At 34.3% G+C, this 17,910-nt stretch overlaps 1 protein-coding gene across 1 annotated transcript in view; it reads right to left on the bottom strand.

The window, feature by feature from the left end:
* The window catches only part of GORASP2 (golgi reassembly stacking protein 2), a 44,666-nt gene that overhangs the window by 4,839 nt on the left and 21,917 nt on the right, over positions 1–17,910 (bottom strand). The window contains exons 2-8 of the mRNA XM_051986188.1: positions 12,185–12,265; positions 10,872–11,075; positions 10,463–10,549; positions 9,537–9,667; positions 6,710–6,842; positions 3,634–3,757; positions 347–433 (exon numbers count right to left, since the gene is read on the bottom strand). Coding sequence (XP_051842148.1) covers positions 347–433; positions 3,634–3,757; positions 6,710–6,842; positions 9,537–9,667; positions 10,463–10,549; positions 10,872–11,075; positions 12,185–12,265 — 847 coding nt within the window. The remainder of the gene's footprint in view (positions 1–346; positions 434–3,633; positions 3,758–6,709; positions 6,843–9,536; positions 9,668–10,462; positions 10,550–10,871; positions 11,076–12,184; positions 12,266–17,910) is intronic.

Here is a 17,910-nt window from a genome sequence, read left to right on the forward strand (position 1 = left end):
GTAAAAAAAAAAAAAAACTTATATTCATAGAAAAAAAAAGAATTACCATCCTTATCGTAGTAATGTTTTTTTTTTCTTTATTGGCTCACATTGAGTGATTTAATAGAAAGAACATGAGGTAACTGGTTAAAAGACCAGGTTCCAATCCTTAACTTGCTAATTTGCTATGTGCTCTAACCTTTTTTGCACCTATAACCTCAACTATAAAATAGGGTTAATCACTGTTATGTTTCTATCCCAAGACTTGAAAAGAAAAAAAATACCCTGCATTATTATAAAATATTAGTTACTATTATTCTATGTCAAAAATGTTGCTCCCCAAAGTAAACTGTACTTTTAAAATTACCTGGTAACGTAGCTGCTGGATTGACTGGTGGCACCGAACCGATGGTTTGGTTGACTTTTGGTGGCAATAATGGTACTGTTGGTACACCTACAATATACCAAGGTTACATTTTTATTTCAAATAAATTTATTTAACCAATAAAATCAATGTGTTATAATTCTTTGTGCCTCCTAGATTTTTCAAGATATAACTATGTAAATTAAAATCTGTCTCAAAAACACTGTGTAATAGGTTGCATATCTTTACATACTTAGAGTGAGATAAAGTAACAACTTAATTGATCTGCAAATATTTTTTGGAAAAATAAAGTATCAATATGGCTATCCAAAAAAAGAAAGCTTTTTTTAATGAACAAAAATAGCTTCCCTGCTGTTAAAAGTTTAGAGAATCCTCCATATAACATCATTTAATCTGATCCTTAAAGGACATCTAGTTAGCATGGTGGATAAAGCACCAGATCTGAAGTCAGAAAGATCAATCTGGAAGAGAAATCTGATCTCAGACAATTTAGCTGTGGGACCCTAGGCAAGTCACTTAACCCTATTTGCCTCAGTATCCTCATCTGTAAAATAAGATGGATAAGGAAATGGCAACCCACTTCAGATCTGTGGGGCATATCGTTTCTTGGGGTTGCCAACAACAGTGATCCTCATAGGCACCATTCCATTTTATAGATAAAGAAGAAACATGAAGGATCAGAGAAGTTTCAATGCCTATGGTCACATGGCTTAGAAGTGTCAGTAGTAGGGTTTGAACCCAGGTCTTATTAACTCCAGATCCAGCATTGTTTTCACTATACCATAATATTTTTAAGAAAAAAAGATCAGTTCCTTGGAAGTCTCAAAAAAGAATCAGCAGAAGAAACAGTCTTAAATATGCAGGGGATAGTCATGAAAAATAAAATACAAGCTTTAAGGAACTACTTAATAGATAAAATTACATAGATGGGAAAGAGATGAGAGCTGGTAATTCATCTGACTTCTCAATGACAAATTTTAACTCATGCACACATATTGAGATAAAATGAAATAGTAGCAGGATGAGTTATGGGTGGAAGCTCATGTTTAACTGAATTTTAACCAAGGATTTATTTATGAATCAGAAAGGGAATAAATGTTTTAAACAGTTCTGAAACTTTTGAGTTTCAGGACCCCTTTCTACTCTTAAAAATTACTGAAAAATCCTCCCAAAACTTTTATTTACATGTATTCCATCTATTATGTTACCATATCAGAAATTAAAATTGATCATCATTGATTCCTTTAGAAATAACTCAATACATGTTAATAAATGATAGGTTTTTATGAACCTGTTTTATTTTCTAAAACAACAATAAAAATGCATATTTAATTAAACATTTTTAACATTCAGGTTAACAGAAGACAATTGTATACTCAGATCTATTTCCATGTTTGATGTTTCAGTTGAGGTATAAAAAGAAGGAAAAACCAGCCTCAAGGTATGTAGTCATAAAAGGGGAGAGTACTTTAATGGACAGATAATTTTTTTTAGCATTATTATAAACATGTTCATCAACTTCTGAAAAAGTTTTGGGGATCCATGAAGGCCTGGACTATATTTCAGGAATGGCTGCTTTAAAACTTGGTTTTAGGGGATGTATTTGTTCAATTCATTCTGCAAAGCATAATATTCCCACACAAAGAAATACACTATAAATGATTTTTTTGAAAAAGCTGATAAACAAAAATATAAGAATACAAGATTTGTGTTTGTTGATGAGAAAAAATCATTTGATTGAACAGAGCAAAACATAGTTTTGTAGATTTTCATCTCATGTCTGTAGTTTTTGTTTTTGTGATGCCTCTTTTGTTAAAAGATGCTTCTTTTTTGAAAAAATTGATGATTAGGCTAAGATCCATGGGACATATCATTTTAGGATGCAGCTGGAGCTCCTTGGCTTTTCAGGAACATACTATTCTATTTTTCTCTGAAAACTGTTATAGAGCTAAAGAATAATTCTGTATTATCTTAATTTCCTATTCTTTATGTCTAAAAATCTTTCTACCAGCCTCTTGCAAAATTTATTGTGTATAACAGAAAGCATACAATTTAATCACTATGTAGTTTGAAGCATGAATTTGGGTGTTTTCTCCCAAATCTTTGTTGTCTGTATTCTGTATTTGGAAGTTTTGGGAAATTTCCATATATCATTTTTTGCATTATGGTATTCTGGTTTTCCTGGTAGAACTATGTTTCTTTAGTTGTCTCTATATAACCTATCTTCAAGGTCAGTCACTTTGGATTGCATAGAATACATTTAATTTTTTTTTTTTTTTTAACATTGTTGCCTGGCTCCTTCTTTTTCAATTTGGAATGAATTACTGTTTTCACTTTTTTATAGAGTTAGGAGTGAGAGTGTTTTAAGCAGAGTGGCTGCAGCTTTAGGAACTGTAACTTTTTTTAGAGCTGAAATCTATTCCCTTTAGGTCCTCATACTTCTGCCCTTTAGCATTATCATTGCAGCTTAACCCAATAGTGAAGTCACAATCAAAAGAAAGTACCCACTTCACTTCAACTACAAATAGTTTGGCAGAGTCAGCATATATGCTGCTTGAGGGATGTTTTTTATAATCTCTGTAGTAATGGGAGGATTCCCAAGATAAACCCCTGCCCAAATCTGTGAATTAGCTGGTGCTCATACTAGAGTATATAAAGCCTGGTGGGAGAAGAGTGCTGAATAAGACCTCTAACTAATAGGCTTCTGATAGCTAATTTATAGGGATTTTATCTTTCTTTTTGTACTGGAATGTTTATGCTTATTATTATACATCTAGTGCATAATTCCTTTTTTGTTTTTTTGAATGGACAGTTAAAGTGGTTTGCAGAATTCCATGGTGCTGGATCATGTGATCCACAACTGCGGGCTTTCTTCTAATAGGGTGTCTGAGCTAATGCATATGTTAGGATATTAAAGGATTCCTTGGAGGATATAACTACAGACATTAGTGGTCTTCAATTACCAAAATCAAGTTAGATTGTCAAAGATGTTTGCCACTATCATAAAAGAAAAGTAGTTTATACATGATCAGGGCCTCTAGATGTTCTATCTGTGGTTAATAGAGTGTTGATTCCTTGGCCTCTAGACTTTATAGGTTTAGACCCAATGGCTGGTATATGACAATTTAAACTCCTTGTTTGTTGTTGAATGGTGGTACATAAACATAGGCCATTTGCCTTGTGGAATAGAGAAGAAATAGGGAGACAAGCTATCCTTGGAAACTGGCCATGTGCAAACAAATTTTAAAGGGAAAAAAATTTCTTTTTACCTGTACTGAGAACATTGCTGACAGTTGAAGGGGTTGAGCTAATAGAAAGCCCTGACAGACCTTGTTCGATAACTGTGGTTCCAGGTGGTGATATAGGTGAAGGATTCACTGATGATAACTGGACCTTACCAAAAACCAAGATAAAAATTATTTAGATGTTTTACTTTGGCATATTTCAAAGAAAACATTTAGAACACATAATAAAGAGGGAACAAAAATTTTTAATCATATGCTCTGACCCCAGAAATTGCCATTATGACCCATACCAGAGGTAGTGATCCTGACTACGCTATTAGACAACAGCATAGGCCATCTCATTTGAGCATCCCATATTTAGCTATTCTCATCCCTCATTCAAAACAATCACACCAGCCCTTTTTACCTTGATCTTTGAGTAACCTTCTGTCACTCTAAACATTCCATTTTAGTCAACTACAACACTGTAAGCACACCTTAGCTCATGACAATTTCCGTTCTTCCCAATTTATATTTTTAGTTTTGGTATTCTTTTTATATTCTTCCTAAATCTCATTCATCCTTCTAAGACATATTTCTTTCTCTTTAAACACAGTCTTGTTATAAATTCACCCTTCTGGCTGGTACTAGAATTACGGATTCAGAGATGAAAGAAGCCTGAAAGATTAGCTAACCCAATAATAACCCAAGAAGGAATCCCTTTTTACAAATTCATCCTTGTCTACTTATGGGGAGCTACCCAGTGAGGGATAACTCATGAAGCACTTCACTTAAAGTTTTCTTAAACCATGATACATTTCATTTGGACAAACATATCAAACAATCAAACTTATTTAAGCAACACTTTTCTTCTAATCAGTTAAACAAAAAAAAGTTTAACAGTTATTGCAACTAACAGCATATTTACACTGCTTGTGTTTAACAGTATTAACAAAGAAGGAGGTATATTTTAATTTTGTGGTAAGAACAGGTGTATTTGGCCCAAATCTTATTGCTTCTCATTTTTTTTTCATTTAATTTCTATATAATTTGGTTAGAAAGTTTTCCCATATATAAGCTGAAATCTTCTCCTCTAGGTCCTCATACCTCTGCCCTTTAGTAGCCCACAGAAGCAGTAAATTTTCTTTTCCAAGCAAACATTAAGGATACATATTATATAATGTCTTATCTCTACTCCCCAAACCAGCATCAGTTCCTGTGATATTTCCTTATATGACATGGTTTTAAATCTCCTCACCAACTTGGTTGTCCTCCTGCCCTCACCCAGGATCCAGTTGGCAAATTTTCTCAGTATCTGTTTTATGCTAGATGTTCTAATTCTATTGATGAGACCTAGGTTCATATGATATATATATATTTTTAACATTTCACATCATATTGTTCATTCATACTGAATTTGCGGTCAGCAAAGATACTTTATTATTTTTCTTTTTGAATGTAGAAATATTTTAAAATCTGGCTTTAAATTCAGAATTTAAAAAATTTAAGCAATAAAACAAGTAATGCCTTTCAATAGAAACATACACTCAGAAAATATTGGTGTTTTGCTCCACTGAATTTCTGGTGAAGTTAAAAATGCTGTCTAGACTAGGACTTTAAAATTTTTTCCTACTTGTAACCTCTTTTAGCCTGGAAAATGTTTATGTGGCTCCAATTTCTGGTTATAGAAAATAGGTATGCAAATTAAATATTTACTGATAATAGATCCTAATTTCATGATGCCTAAATTTAGTTATAAGAATCTACGTGGAGTTGTGACCTCAGTTTAAGAAACTGGGGTCTAGATTGGTCTATACTTGTATTGAAAGAAAGTTATGTACTTTCCAACAATTTTTGGCCTGAAAGATTTTTTTTCCATATGATTTCTCTTATGATATTTTTCTACCATGTGATTGAGGAGCTGATTAAAAAACAAAACTATATTAGGCTTTTAGCTTACCCCTATTAAAGTTCAGCATTTTGGATTCTGAAGTCATTCAATGCATATTAGATATTCTTTCCAGCTTGTTGTTACCCTCAGATTTGAAAAACAGACTACCCATGTTTTCATCCAAGATTTGGGACACAGCCTTCAGCAAATCACTGAGCCTATCCCTTTCAAAAGCATGATTCTCTAATCAATAAACATTCACTGGGTATAACTGTTCAATCACCTAACAATCCACCTAATTATATTATCATCAATCCAGAGGTTTCTTGTCTCAAAGATAGCATTGAAGTGTTGCTGAGATCCAGATATAGTGAGTTTATAATGTTTTCCCCGATTGTTTATCATTATTAATTTTTTATCCTATCATAAAAGAATATAATTTTAGTCTGACATACAGGACAAGGCAGAAAAGGCCCTCACAATGAACATGTGTTACAGAGAAGCCCCAAAGATAGAGATCTACAGGGGATAAAGTGCTTCAACTCTGTTCAGGATACACACATGCTCTGCATGTTCTGTCTAGGGCTAAAGGTACTTGGGAGCAGAAAATATACTCTTAGGGGGATTGACAATATACCTGAATTGATCCTAAGTTTTAGAGAGCATGGAAGTAATAAAAGGTATAGTCACCTTTTAACATTCTCTTTTTTTTTGGGGGGGGGGGAGGAGGAGGAGGAGAGCTTAAGCTGAGTTATTTATTTATTTAATACACATATTCAACTCAAAAAGCCTTTTATTCCTGGTAAAAATTAATTTTGAAAAAAAAATCATTAAACTACTTGTCCTTTTTGATCCAGTAATCCTACCACTGGACCAAAGAGGTCAAAAACTGAAAAAGAAAAGTTCTACATTGGCTGAATAATCTATGAAAATATACAGAGAAATGATAAATAAGCTAGGGCTCAGAGAACACATAATCTTCTTCCTCTTGGTAGAGAGATGAATTGCTACAAAGACAGAGAATTTATGTAGCCATATGTCATGACTGTTGGTTGGTTTTGCTGAACATTTTCATTATTATAAGGGAGGCTTCAATAGGGCAGGAGGAAGGAGGTGGAAGAAAGCAGGTGGAGGGTTATGTCCAGGAATGACTGACATAAAAACAAAGGCATCCACAAAAAAAAATTTTTTTTCAAAGAATAAATTAAGTCAGTGAAGTAAGTATCTTACCTCTGTAAAACCATCTTTAAGGGGAGTCACAGGGGTATTAGTCATCTGTCCTGGAAGAGAAATTTTCTTCCCTTCTTCAAATGGTCGTGTAGGTATTCGATGTAAATAGCCATATCCTATGCCACATCCTAGGCTTTAGAAACATGACATTTTCAAAGGTACTATTGAAGGTCAGTCACAATTTGGCTTAAATACGTTTGCTATCTGATGATTGTCTCATTTTAAAAATTAAAGAAATGGGAGTGTGGCACCTGCAAAACATTTTTAATCGTGAGCACTTTGACTTCAATGCTGAGGGTGCCACTAGGCAATATTCTTTCTGTATTGGGTCACACGAAACTTTTAAGATATCAACAGCCCTACCAGTAGCATGAAATGGTGGAAAGATCCCTGGAGTTAGTGAGCTTGCATTTACAGGTCAGCCCTCCCACTCACTGCCAACAGACCATGGGTGAGAGAAGACCCTCAACCTTTCTGAGCTTCAGCTGTGCATCTGTAAAACATGTATGTGGGGCTAAGACTGGGTGATTTCTAAGGTTCCTTATAACTTTAAATTCTATGATCCTATTTCAGTCAATAAGTATTCATATCTATGAGCAATCTGAAGGAGAAGAAAAAATTTAAAAGGGGAAGGATCTTATATAATCTAATTCCTTAACAAGAATTGGTTTCAATTCAAACCAATTCTCCTATATAAAAATCTCAAAGTGGTGCAGTGGGAAGAGTGCTGGCCCTAAGGTCAGGAAGATCAGAATTTAAATCTAGCCTCAGATACTTATTAGCTACGTGATCCTGGACAAGCCACAACTCCTGTGTGCCTCAATTTCCTCACTACTGTTTGTTCTGAGAATAAAACAAAATACTTATGAAGCCTGGCACATAGCAAGCTCTACATGTGTATTCCCCTCAAAGGAAAGAATAACTAGAAAAATAAAAATATTCACTTAACAGAAGTAAGCACAGAGATTCACTGGCAGTGCAGTGGCTGCTGCCACTATGATACCATTCTTGATGGCTTCTGGAGTCTACCTAGTACTTCTCTGAGAACCACTACTCACTGATGTCCTAATGTCCTAGAAAGAGTCAATGACAACAAAATATGGACGAAAATATAGCAGCAGGCCATATTAATACCTTTCAATGCTCCTCCTAAGCTATGTTTATAGCTTGTCCCTAAACTGGGCCCATTTTTGCAAAACTTTCCCAAGTTCCTGTCTATTTTATCACTTATTAACTCAGCAAGCAGGAATGGAAAAAGAGGGAATGAATTTCTTAAGTGGAATGAGGTACTACTGTACATGAAGAGGGGAAAGGGAAGAGGGTATTCCTATGAGTAAGCTCTATTTCAAATCTTAGATTATCCCAGTAAGCAGAAGTTTAGCACATTCTAGAAAGTGAAGTCAAGTTTCTTTTCTCTATTTGCCCCACTGAGCTTCCACTCAGCTAGCCACCTAGGATTCTTGAGAAGAAAATGAGAAGGTGGAACTTCAAGGTTATTCCTTCTTGGACTACTTATTTTTTCTTTTTTAAAATTATTATTATATCTTTTGATTTACAAAACATATGCATGGGTAATTTTTTTTACATTGACCCTTGCAAAATCTTCTGTTCCAAATTTTCCCCTCCCCCAACCCTCTCTTAGATGGCAGGTAGTCCAATACATGTTAAATATATTAAATTATATGTTAAATCCAATATATATTTATTTATTTTATATATAAATATTTATATAGTAATCTTGCTGCATGAGAAAAATAAATGAAATGCAAACAAACAAAAAAAAGACCCAAGAAGAAAACCAAAAATGCAAGCAAACAATAATAAAAAGACTGAGAATGCTATGTTGTGGTCCACATTCAGTTCCCATAGTTCTCTCTCTGGGTGTAGATGGCCCTCTTCATTCCTGGACAACTGGAACTGCTTTGAATCAATGCACTATTGAAGAGAGCTATGTTGAACTCCTTATTTTCAAAAAGAAAAGCCAATGCCCATTTGGTATTTTAAAGGGAGCACGAGTACTTTAAAGTACACATACAAATGTGAAATTTGTAGTTCCCCCCTCCCCCCCTGCAGAACTCTCATAATTTATGACAACTATTCTTTCTGATCCCTAGATACCAAATAACCATAATTTATCTTTTTGGTTGCTCAAAACTCCCCCTTCCCCAACAAGTAAGAAAGTCCCTACATTTAGGTATCCTGCCTAGGTACCATGCACTCCAAAATTAAACTTCCCCAAAACAATCTAATTAAGTTAATTTGCACTAAAGTATGAGTGAATATAGACATTTTAAAGGCTTCTTGTGAAAGAGGAAGCTAGTTGGAATTCTAATTAGCTGAATTTCGAAAGTATGAAAAAAATGCCTTTATTGGGAAGAGGAAGAGCAGAAGGGATGAAGAAAAGGGTTCTTTCTTTTCAGGCTATATGGCTAGCTCTACCACTGCTAATGCATGCCAGGATGCCATGTGCTCACTCTTTGCCACTTTTTCCCCAGTCATGTCAGAACAAGGTTCCTTGCTTTTGAAATGCTGCCAATTATGTACTAAACTGTAATCACAGCCTGTTATCCAATGGTTTGGAATGAAAAGAAAGGCTTAAATTCACTGTGTGTTCTTTCATAATTAAAAGAGCCAGTCTCTAGAAATATACAAATATTACTTTTTAATCTTTATTTACTTATTTATTTTTACAGATTTCTAGTTTGGGCAAAATTACGTGTTACATCTTCTTTTCAGCCTTTCATTCAAGATATATTAGAATCTCTCTATAATGAAATCATTTGTTAAAGTTTAAATAGTCATAATTTTTGCTGTCAATTGACCTTACCTGCCTTCTCCACCCCATGCAGAATTTGGTGTAATAATCACTTCTCGACAGTTATCAGTGTCTGTGTTGTACACATAAAGTTTTAATGGTTTTGCTTCATGTGTTTCAATAAGGCTGAACAGATCTTCAGACTGAAAAAGAATGTATAGAATACATTTGCTTTTATACTATTACAGTGTAACACACAGACATCAAATAGACATAAAACATTTCCAGTTTGTCAGTGATTTTCTAGTAAGAGTACACAGTATGGTGTACAATTATAGGAAAGTGTTCCCTTGGACAATAATTTGTTAAATGACACCTCTGTGGCTTAAGAAATTTTACCTTCCAAATTTAGAAAAATTGGGTTTTATAACAAATATTTAGGCATGATTTTGAAGAGTGATAATTGTAGTTTTGGAAAAGTTTGAATGGAATTGGTTTGCAGAAGGGATCACTGTAGCCATACAAAAGCACATGGAAAGTACTGCATATTTTCACTCTCCCCATTCCTTATCTTGTGGCTTATTAAATTCTTCTTTTTCCTATTTATCACATGCTGCCACCCTGCTGAATTTCCAACTCTAATTTAACTTCTCTATTTCTGTTTTCCCCAGATCTGGCAAATAATTTTTCTCCTCAGTCTTTGGTCTTAGTTCAGAAATATCAGTCCAAGGAGTAACTCCAGAATCAATCTCCTTACAATCTCCTTACTGGTATTCTTTTTTCACTGCCATAATAATATTCCTTAATACTCAAATTATTAAAAGAATCCTCTACTAAATTATACTGTGTTACTGTGGCGTGGAGATGGTCCTTCCTTTGGACACTTCCTTATGAGTGTCCAAAATTCAGTTTTTGAATGACGAATATGAAGTACTGTAATTCTGAATCCAAATATCAGCAGGAAAACATGACAAAAGTCAAGGAATACATTATATTACCTCATTCATAACAGTATCTGCTCCAATGATATAATCACTATAAGGTCTAAGACCAGCCAATGCTGCAGGAGAATTTGACTCCACTTCCTATTATGAACAAAATAAAACAATACACATTATATTTAAATTTCATAATCTCCCACATTTTATAATTCATAAATCTTCTTACAAAATGAAAAAAAAAGTGTAAAAAACCTTTTAAATACAACAATCCTGTTTACTTAGTAGAGGATAGCTTCAGAATCATATAAACTTTTCAAAATTTCTATAACTTTTAATAAATATTGTGAATATTCCAAAAGAAGCTTGCTTTTATTTTATACTTAGAGGAAGGTATAACTTTCTCTAAACCTATAAACCATATGTATAAAATATAGTTTGGCTGTGACAGTTCACAAACAATACCTACCAATACATGCCAGACATTTTCATTAGCCCCATCAAAGCTGCAGAAACGAATGCTCACTCCAAGTAAACCTTGACCACCCCACATGTTACTGGGGGTGACTGATGTTTCTCTTAGTTCCAGTGTTTTGCTACTATAGACAAGCATTTTTACAGGCTTTTCAACATTGGCTTTTAGCAGATCTTTGAGAGTATCATTGTCTTTATTCTGTGAATTTAAAAAAACAAAGTATTTTTTTCTTTATAAAATTTAAAAATTTTGACCAATTTTCTTATATTACTTACCATATAGCACTACAAAAAACATTTCAAGATTCAAAATGCAGAAAAGACAAATAAGACAAAAGATAAAAAATACCAATTTGCAAAAAGTTTAGGAAAGTAAAGAAAACCCCAATAACAGTATCTTTTAATATTTCATTTCTCCCCTATTATTAGGTAGCAAAATGTTAAAAAAAAAAAAAAAATAAAAATTGAGCAACATTCCTGTTTCCAAGTAAGCATCCATATCAAATTTAACATTTTTATTGACTAAATTATGAGATGTACCATTCCACACTGTACTCCGGGGGTTATATCTTGCTAGGGAACAGGCTGGGAAGAGACTTTAAGAGATAAAAGCAAAAAGGAGCCTAGAAAGCCAACGAATAGTCCTCTTACTATTTTAATCTAGAAAAATACCTATTTTGAAACAATGGATTTTTTTCTATAGGAGCAGAAGTTTGTTTTTCAAAAGCTAACTTCTTCTGGGCTTCTTCCTTGAATATAGCTATGCTAATCGGAATTGGAAGAAAAGAAAGAAATAGAAATAAAATTTAAATATTTTACCAGAGGAATGAACATATCTAATAAACAATAGACCAAAAAAAAAAAAAAAAAAAAAAAAAAAAAAAAAAAAAGCTCCTTTAGAAATAAATATGCTGAGGACCAACAGGTAACAAGAACTAATTTTGCCATGATTTTACAACAGTTTTAAAAATGGAATTTCCAACGTGTATGTAAATGAAAAGCAATTCACAACGCAATTCACAACAAGTGATTTTAATTATGTTCTCTGAAAAATTTTTCTTATTTGCTTCTAATTAAATTGCTCATCTATCAATAAATCAAAATGTTAAGGAAAACAATTACTTATCTGAGAATGTTTAAAAGCACACATTATTCACCAATAAGAAACTTCCAAAAAACAAAAGCACTGAAGTTTAAAAAAAATAGTGTTAAGTATAAATGTCAAATGAGTCTTAAAACTTTTACTTTCAAAAGACTACAAAAATGTAATTAGAAAAAGAAAAAATAAAAAACAAAAATAGAACTTACTAATCTTGAACCGTTGATAGAAACAATAAAATCAAAGAAGGGCTCTAGTCCAGCTCTATGCCCTGGTGAATTTTCTTGTACCTATAAAGATAAAATATTGATAGAAATATTTAAATGATTATAAATAAAATAAATAATTTAGTAGGCTAATTTTCACTTAATTGTCATCAATTTCAATTGGTTTAGGATAATGAAATCAGATAAACAATAATTGTTCCTTTTTCTTCTGTTCTCCCTATCTAACCTATGTCGACCCTTTGAGATCATGTCCCAGTTTCTTTTAGGAAATATTCAACTACAATAAGCAATGCTTGTTTTAAATTTTGACCCTATTTACTATCTGTAAAACTCTCAGTTTCTGCACATCTTTTATATCATGCATTATTTTTCTATTTCTAAATCTATGACTTTATGATATGTCTCATCCAAAAACTAATTCTTCAACTAGGCAGGAATCTTGTCTTACATTTCCTGTGGTCTCTTCTGCACGAAACTTGTGGTGAGTTGAATTTGATTCAATGAAATAAATGTTCAGCAAATACCTATAGTATAGAGAACACACTGCACACTAAGGATCTAGTAGACTAAATAATCATAGCATTAAAAAACCAAGTAGTTATTTCATACCTCTGGTATATTTGAAAGCTTTCAAAATCCTTTTGTCCAACTACTCTATGAAGTTAGTCATTAATAGTTACTCTCAACATTTTATAGATGAAGAAATAGAGATTCAAAGATGTAAAGGGAATTATGTGCATGATCATTTAGCTAATAAAAAGGAGGCAGAACTTGAAGAGTTTTCCTGACTACAAGAGTTTTTTCTATTATCCTGAGGCTCAATAAGTGACAACAAACAAATGTTAGAGCCAGAATATTAATCAATTTCCCGATTCCATATTCTTTACACTTTTGATGTCTTTTCATAATTTCATAAGAGGGATAAGTAAAGGGCCACATAAAATCTAAATGCTGAAATTATCAGAGAAAGATTTCTGATAAAGGATGAGTAGGAGTTAAATTTGTGCTTGTGTGAGATATATGTTGTTTCATTAAATTTTTATCTAAATAGGGGAAATGAACATTTGGTCTGCTAAAGTTGACACCGTCAATCATCTTTTTTCTCTACTAAGTGCTGAGACCCCTTCCCTGATTCAAGTCTCAGTTCTTCAATAACTTTTAAACCTACTGCTTCTACATAGACCTTCTCTTTGTATATCCTCTTCTGTCTAATCCAGCTGCAGACATAACATCATGTGAAATTTGAACAGAGAAATAACTTTAAAATTGGCATATTATGGGGGGTGAGGAGGGGGCAAGGGGAGAGAAAGCACCAGCATTATGATCAGGCAACCTATTTTTTTGGTCATTAAAATGAACATAGGAGAAGATTCTGGGAAGATGGCTTTCTACACTAAAGGTATTTGATGAAGATTTATTTCATTGAATAAAATTGAATTTACAAGTTTGGTGCAGAAGAGACCACGGGGAATGTAAGACAAGGTTCCTGCCTAATTGGAGGAATTCATTTTTTGTATGAGAAATAGCATAATCCATTTAGGATGTGATAAATATCAAATATCCGTTTAGAGATGGAAAAATAACGCAAGACATAAAAGACATACAGACAATAAACAGGATTGAAGTTTGAAGCAGGAACGGGTTGTTGTAGTTGTCAGAAAACCCTGGAATCTACAAATTTCCTCCACAGAAAAAGGCAGAACATAGCCTCAGAGGGAATGCAGATCAGCAGAAATAAGTCAGGATAAAGCAGTTGTTCTCCAAAAATAATCAAAGAAGATCTCAGGAAAGACCAGACCTCTAAGAGCAGAGGTTCAGCCTGAGGGGAGAGCAATCAAGTGCAGGCCAAAACAACAAACAAGCCCTTAGGGGCAGCTGAGGTTGGCAGGTGGCTTCAGTCTAAGAAACTTTCACCTCATGGACAAAGTTGGGGTCTGATAGCTGAAGGAGAAGAAAGACCTTCCACAGTGAGGGGATGCCAAACACAGCTGGGCTGTAGCTGTAGGAGAGGAGGAGCCAGCACACACCAGGTGAGAGCAGTGGCAGAGGGCTGAGGACCCAGATGGCCCTGTCAGGTGAACAGAGAAGAGGAGCAGATATGCAGCTGCCGGAGTTCATCTGCCTGACAGCAAAACTGGGGGCTCTAGCCATGGTGTAGGAGTGGAGAAGACAGCCCGGGACAGAATACAGAAAATAACACTAAAAAGAGGTTAGGGAATAACTATCCATACCTGGGGATTAGAACTTGATCACACCAAAAGCTGCTAAAATAAGCAAGCACGGGAGAAAGAACCCAATCATAGATGGCTACTATGGGCACACAAAAGATGAAAGTTAATATTCAGAGGAAGACAATGGAAGTACAAAAAAAAATGGTACCATGAATAAAAAAAAAAAAAAGATTTCTTGGAAGTTTAAAAATAAGATCAAGGAAAAATAATGGGGGAAAAAAAAAAGCAATCCAAGAAAATTATGGGGAAAAAAAGTGTTTCAGCCAACTTGAAATAGAGAACCAAAAACTTAAGAAAATAATTCCTTGCTTGAAAACTAGAATTGGACAAAGGGAAGCTAATGACATTCTAAGACACAAAGAAATAACAAAACAAAATCAAAAGCACAGAAAATAGAGAATGTAAAACAGAAAAACAACTGATCTGTACAACAGAGAGAGGAGAAATAATATACATACAAATAATCACAGATATCATGAATGTATGTATGTATAGATACACACACACATATATGTACACATATAACTGTACTTAATATTGTTGTGTTCTTGGGGCAAGGAGGAGATGGAATAAAAATCAAGCAAAAAGTGCAGAGCAGAGAACCAAAAAACACCTACAGGGAAACAAAGATGAACATCTTTGAACACAATGTATAATATACATTTTACATACATGAATATATATACAATTTATATATATGAAATAGAGATTTATTGTTTTATATTTTGAATCCTCTCATGTTCTGCTATGCACATGACAACTTTTCTTATTTTGTATTTGTTTAAAATTTAAAAAACCAAACAAAAAACAGAGATAATAATGTTTATACAAATTACTTCATGTGACATTGGTCTCCCAAAGGCTATGAGATCAACCAGAAGGTGAGATGGGTGTGGCATCTCCAGTTTACTGGCTTATTTTCAATGGAACCACACCTATGTCTGCCGCATTATTCCATTTTACTTCCCTCCTATAACTGAGAGAGTTTTCAATCTGTATTATCTTGCTGTCCCTTGGATGATGTCAATTGATGAATGACTAAACAAAGTGTGATATATGAATGTAAGAGAATATTATTTCACAATAAAAAAAATTGATGAGACAATTACAGAGAGTCCTGGGTAAGAACTAATGTGGGGTGAAGTGAGCATAACCATAAGAGCAACTTAACACATATAACACTATAAAGAAAAGTTAATCTGAAGGACTTAGGAACTGATCAATGTAATGGTAAACCATATTTCTAAAGAATGGATAATAAAGCGTGTTACCCTTTTCTGACAGAGAAGTAATGCATCCAAGGTAAAGAAAGAGACCTCTATAGTTGGATATAACCAATGTATAGATTTGCTTGACTATATTCATTTGTTATAAGGGTTTATTTTTTCCCTCTCCTTGTGGATTTTTTTCGGGGGGTGGGTGGGTGGGGAGAGCAGGCTTAGCAACAGTAATGCCCTCCCCCCCAAAAAAGGCCACAGAAACATTCCTGCAAATGTACAAAAAATTTCCCCAAACAACAAAACCTAGAAGGAAGCACAAACAAGCAAGTGTGACATGAATTGTGGTTGAATAAACAATCTTTTTTGGGATTCTGCTATGTATATGGAAATGGTTTCTTTCTGGGTGTTTAAGAATAAAAAATTTAAATGACAAGATTGGTGACTACCAGATATAAGATATAGTTGTGAACTATAATATACTAGTATGTAATGCCGGAGAAACTGAGGCAAGATAGAGATTAGAGTTTTTAATATTTTATTTGAGAGAGATTGAGCCCCCAGGGGCTGATGTCTCAAAGTATACAGCAGCTAATGTGAGTTTCTTCTGAAGTACATATGCATGTGGAGACTGAGGCAGGGAGTCAGAGCACTGAAGGCAGGAACTGGCTATCAGTCAGGTTCTGACAGGGTCTGACAGGGTCTGACAGCGTCCGGGGAGGCACCAGATATTCTGATAAGTAGGGAAGATCTGGGGTCATGATGTCTAAGATAGAAGGTCTTTCTCCTTATCTGGATCAAATATCCTGATGATTAGGAAGGAGAGGTAGTGTTGCAACCAGGGGGATTGAGGTAGAAGAATTAGGAACTGAGGCAGAATAATTCAGGGAAACTGAGGCAGGACACTAAAAGGGAACTATGGCACAATAGTAAATGTGAAGTAATGTTGATTAAAAACAACAACAATGAAACCCTATAAAAATAGATTTGGAGTCCATTCAAAATAAAATACGTTTTTTTCAAAAATAGCAGTTTATACAACTTCAAAACACCACATTTCCAAAAAAGAAGCTGAAGGTATGTGATATGGTCAGATCTAAGCTTTAGGAAAGAGTTGAGGTTGGAAAGCCTCTGCAATATCCCAGGTAAAGGGGGATGAGAACCTGTACTTTCATAGAGGCTGAGTGGAGAGAAAGGAACTATACACAAGATGGCTGTGAAGGCAGAAGTGACAAGACTTGATAAGAGAATGGATGTATGAAGTGAACAAAGTGAGGAAGCAAGGTGGGGACTAGGAGTATCCTTAACAATAAAAGGAAAGAAAGGAAGAGAAGGTTGGGAGGGAAAGATGAGATCTATTTTGGACATGTGGCGCTCTATATCCCTAGAGATCATCCAATTTCAGATGCCCAAAAGAGAGCTGATGATATGTCTATATGATATATATGATGATAGTCTCAGAAGAGACTAGGACTGGACTTATAGAGTTTGGAATCATCTAAAATGAGTGATAGAGTCAGAGACAGAAGAAGAACCAGGTGAAAGCAATGTCACAAGAACCTAAAAAAAAGATATAGGATGACAAAGTGACAGCATTAAAGCCTACAGAGAGGCTAAAAAGGATGAAAACTAAGAAAAGGCCATTAGTTTTGGAAATTAAGAAACCACAAATTTTAAGTTCAAAATTTTAAAAGAAAGAGAAATCTTGTTGTTAACCTTGCAGACAGTCTTTAAAGTTGAATGGTGAAGCTATAAGTCAGACTGCAGAGAGTTAAGTAGAGAAATCAAAAATAAATGTTTATTTCTCAGACTTAATTGAGAAGAGAGAAAGAAAGAGAGAGAGCTACACAAAATGATAGCCAGAGGCATGGTCAGATCATCTGGAAAGGACATTATCAGAAAGTTAACTGCCTTAGAGCTCTACTCATCATTCCCAAGAGTTTTACCTTTTCCTGACCACCATTTCCCATAAGCCTTTTCTTCCTTCTTAGAAAGTAAGCTCTTTGCTAGCAGATTTCTCTCTTTGTATTCTCAATTCTTAGTGTAGTGCTTGGTATATAAATTCCTAATAAATTCTTTTTCATTTGTTCCGTTTATGGATTCATTTCAGATTTTTCTGTTGGTGCTCCCAACAGGATTACCTCTCTTAAACAGCCCAAAGTACTATTTTTAAATCCTCATCAGCTCTCACCTAGATTATTACAAATCTCCCGTTTGGTCTCCCTACCACTAATTCATCATTCATACACCCACCAAGGTG

Source organism: Antechinus flavipes, chromosome 3 (assembly GCF_016432865.1).
Source record: "Antechinus flavipes isolate AdamAnt ecotype Samford, QLD, Australia chromosome 3, AdamAnt_v2, whole genome shotgun sequence".
Classification (NCBI taxonomy): domain Eukaryota; kingdom Metazoa; phylum Chordata; class Mammalia; order Dasyuromorphia; family Dasyuridae; genus Antechinus; species Antechinus flavipes.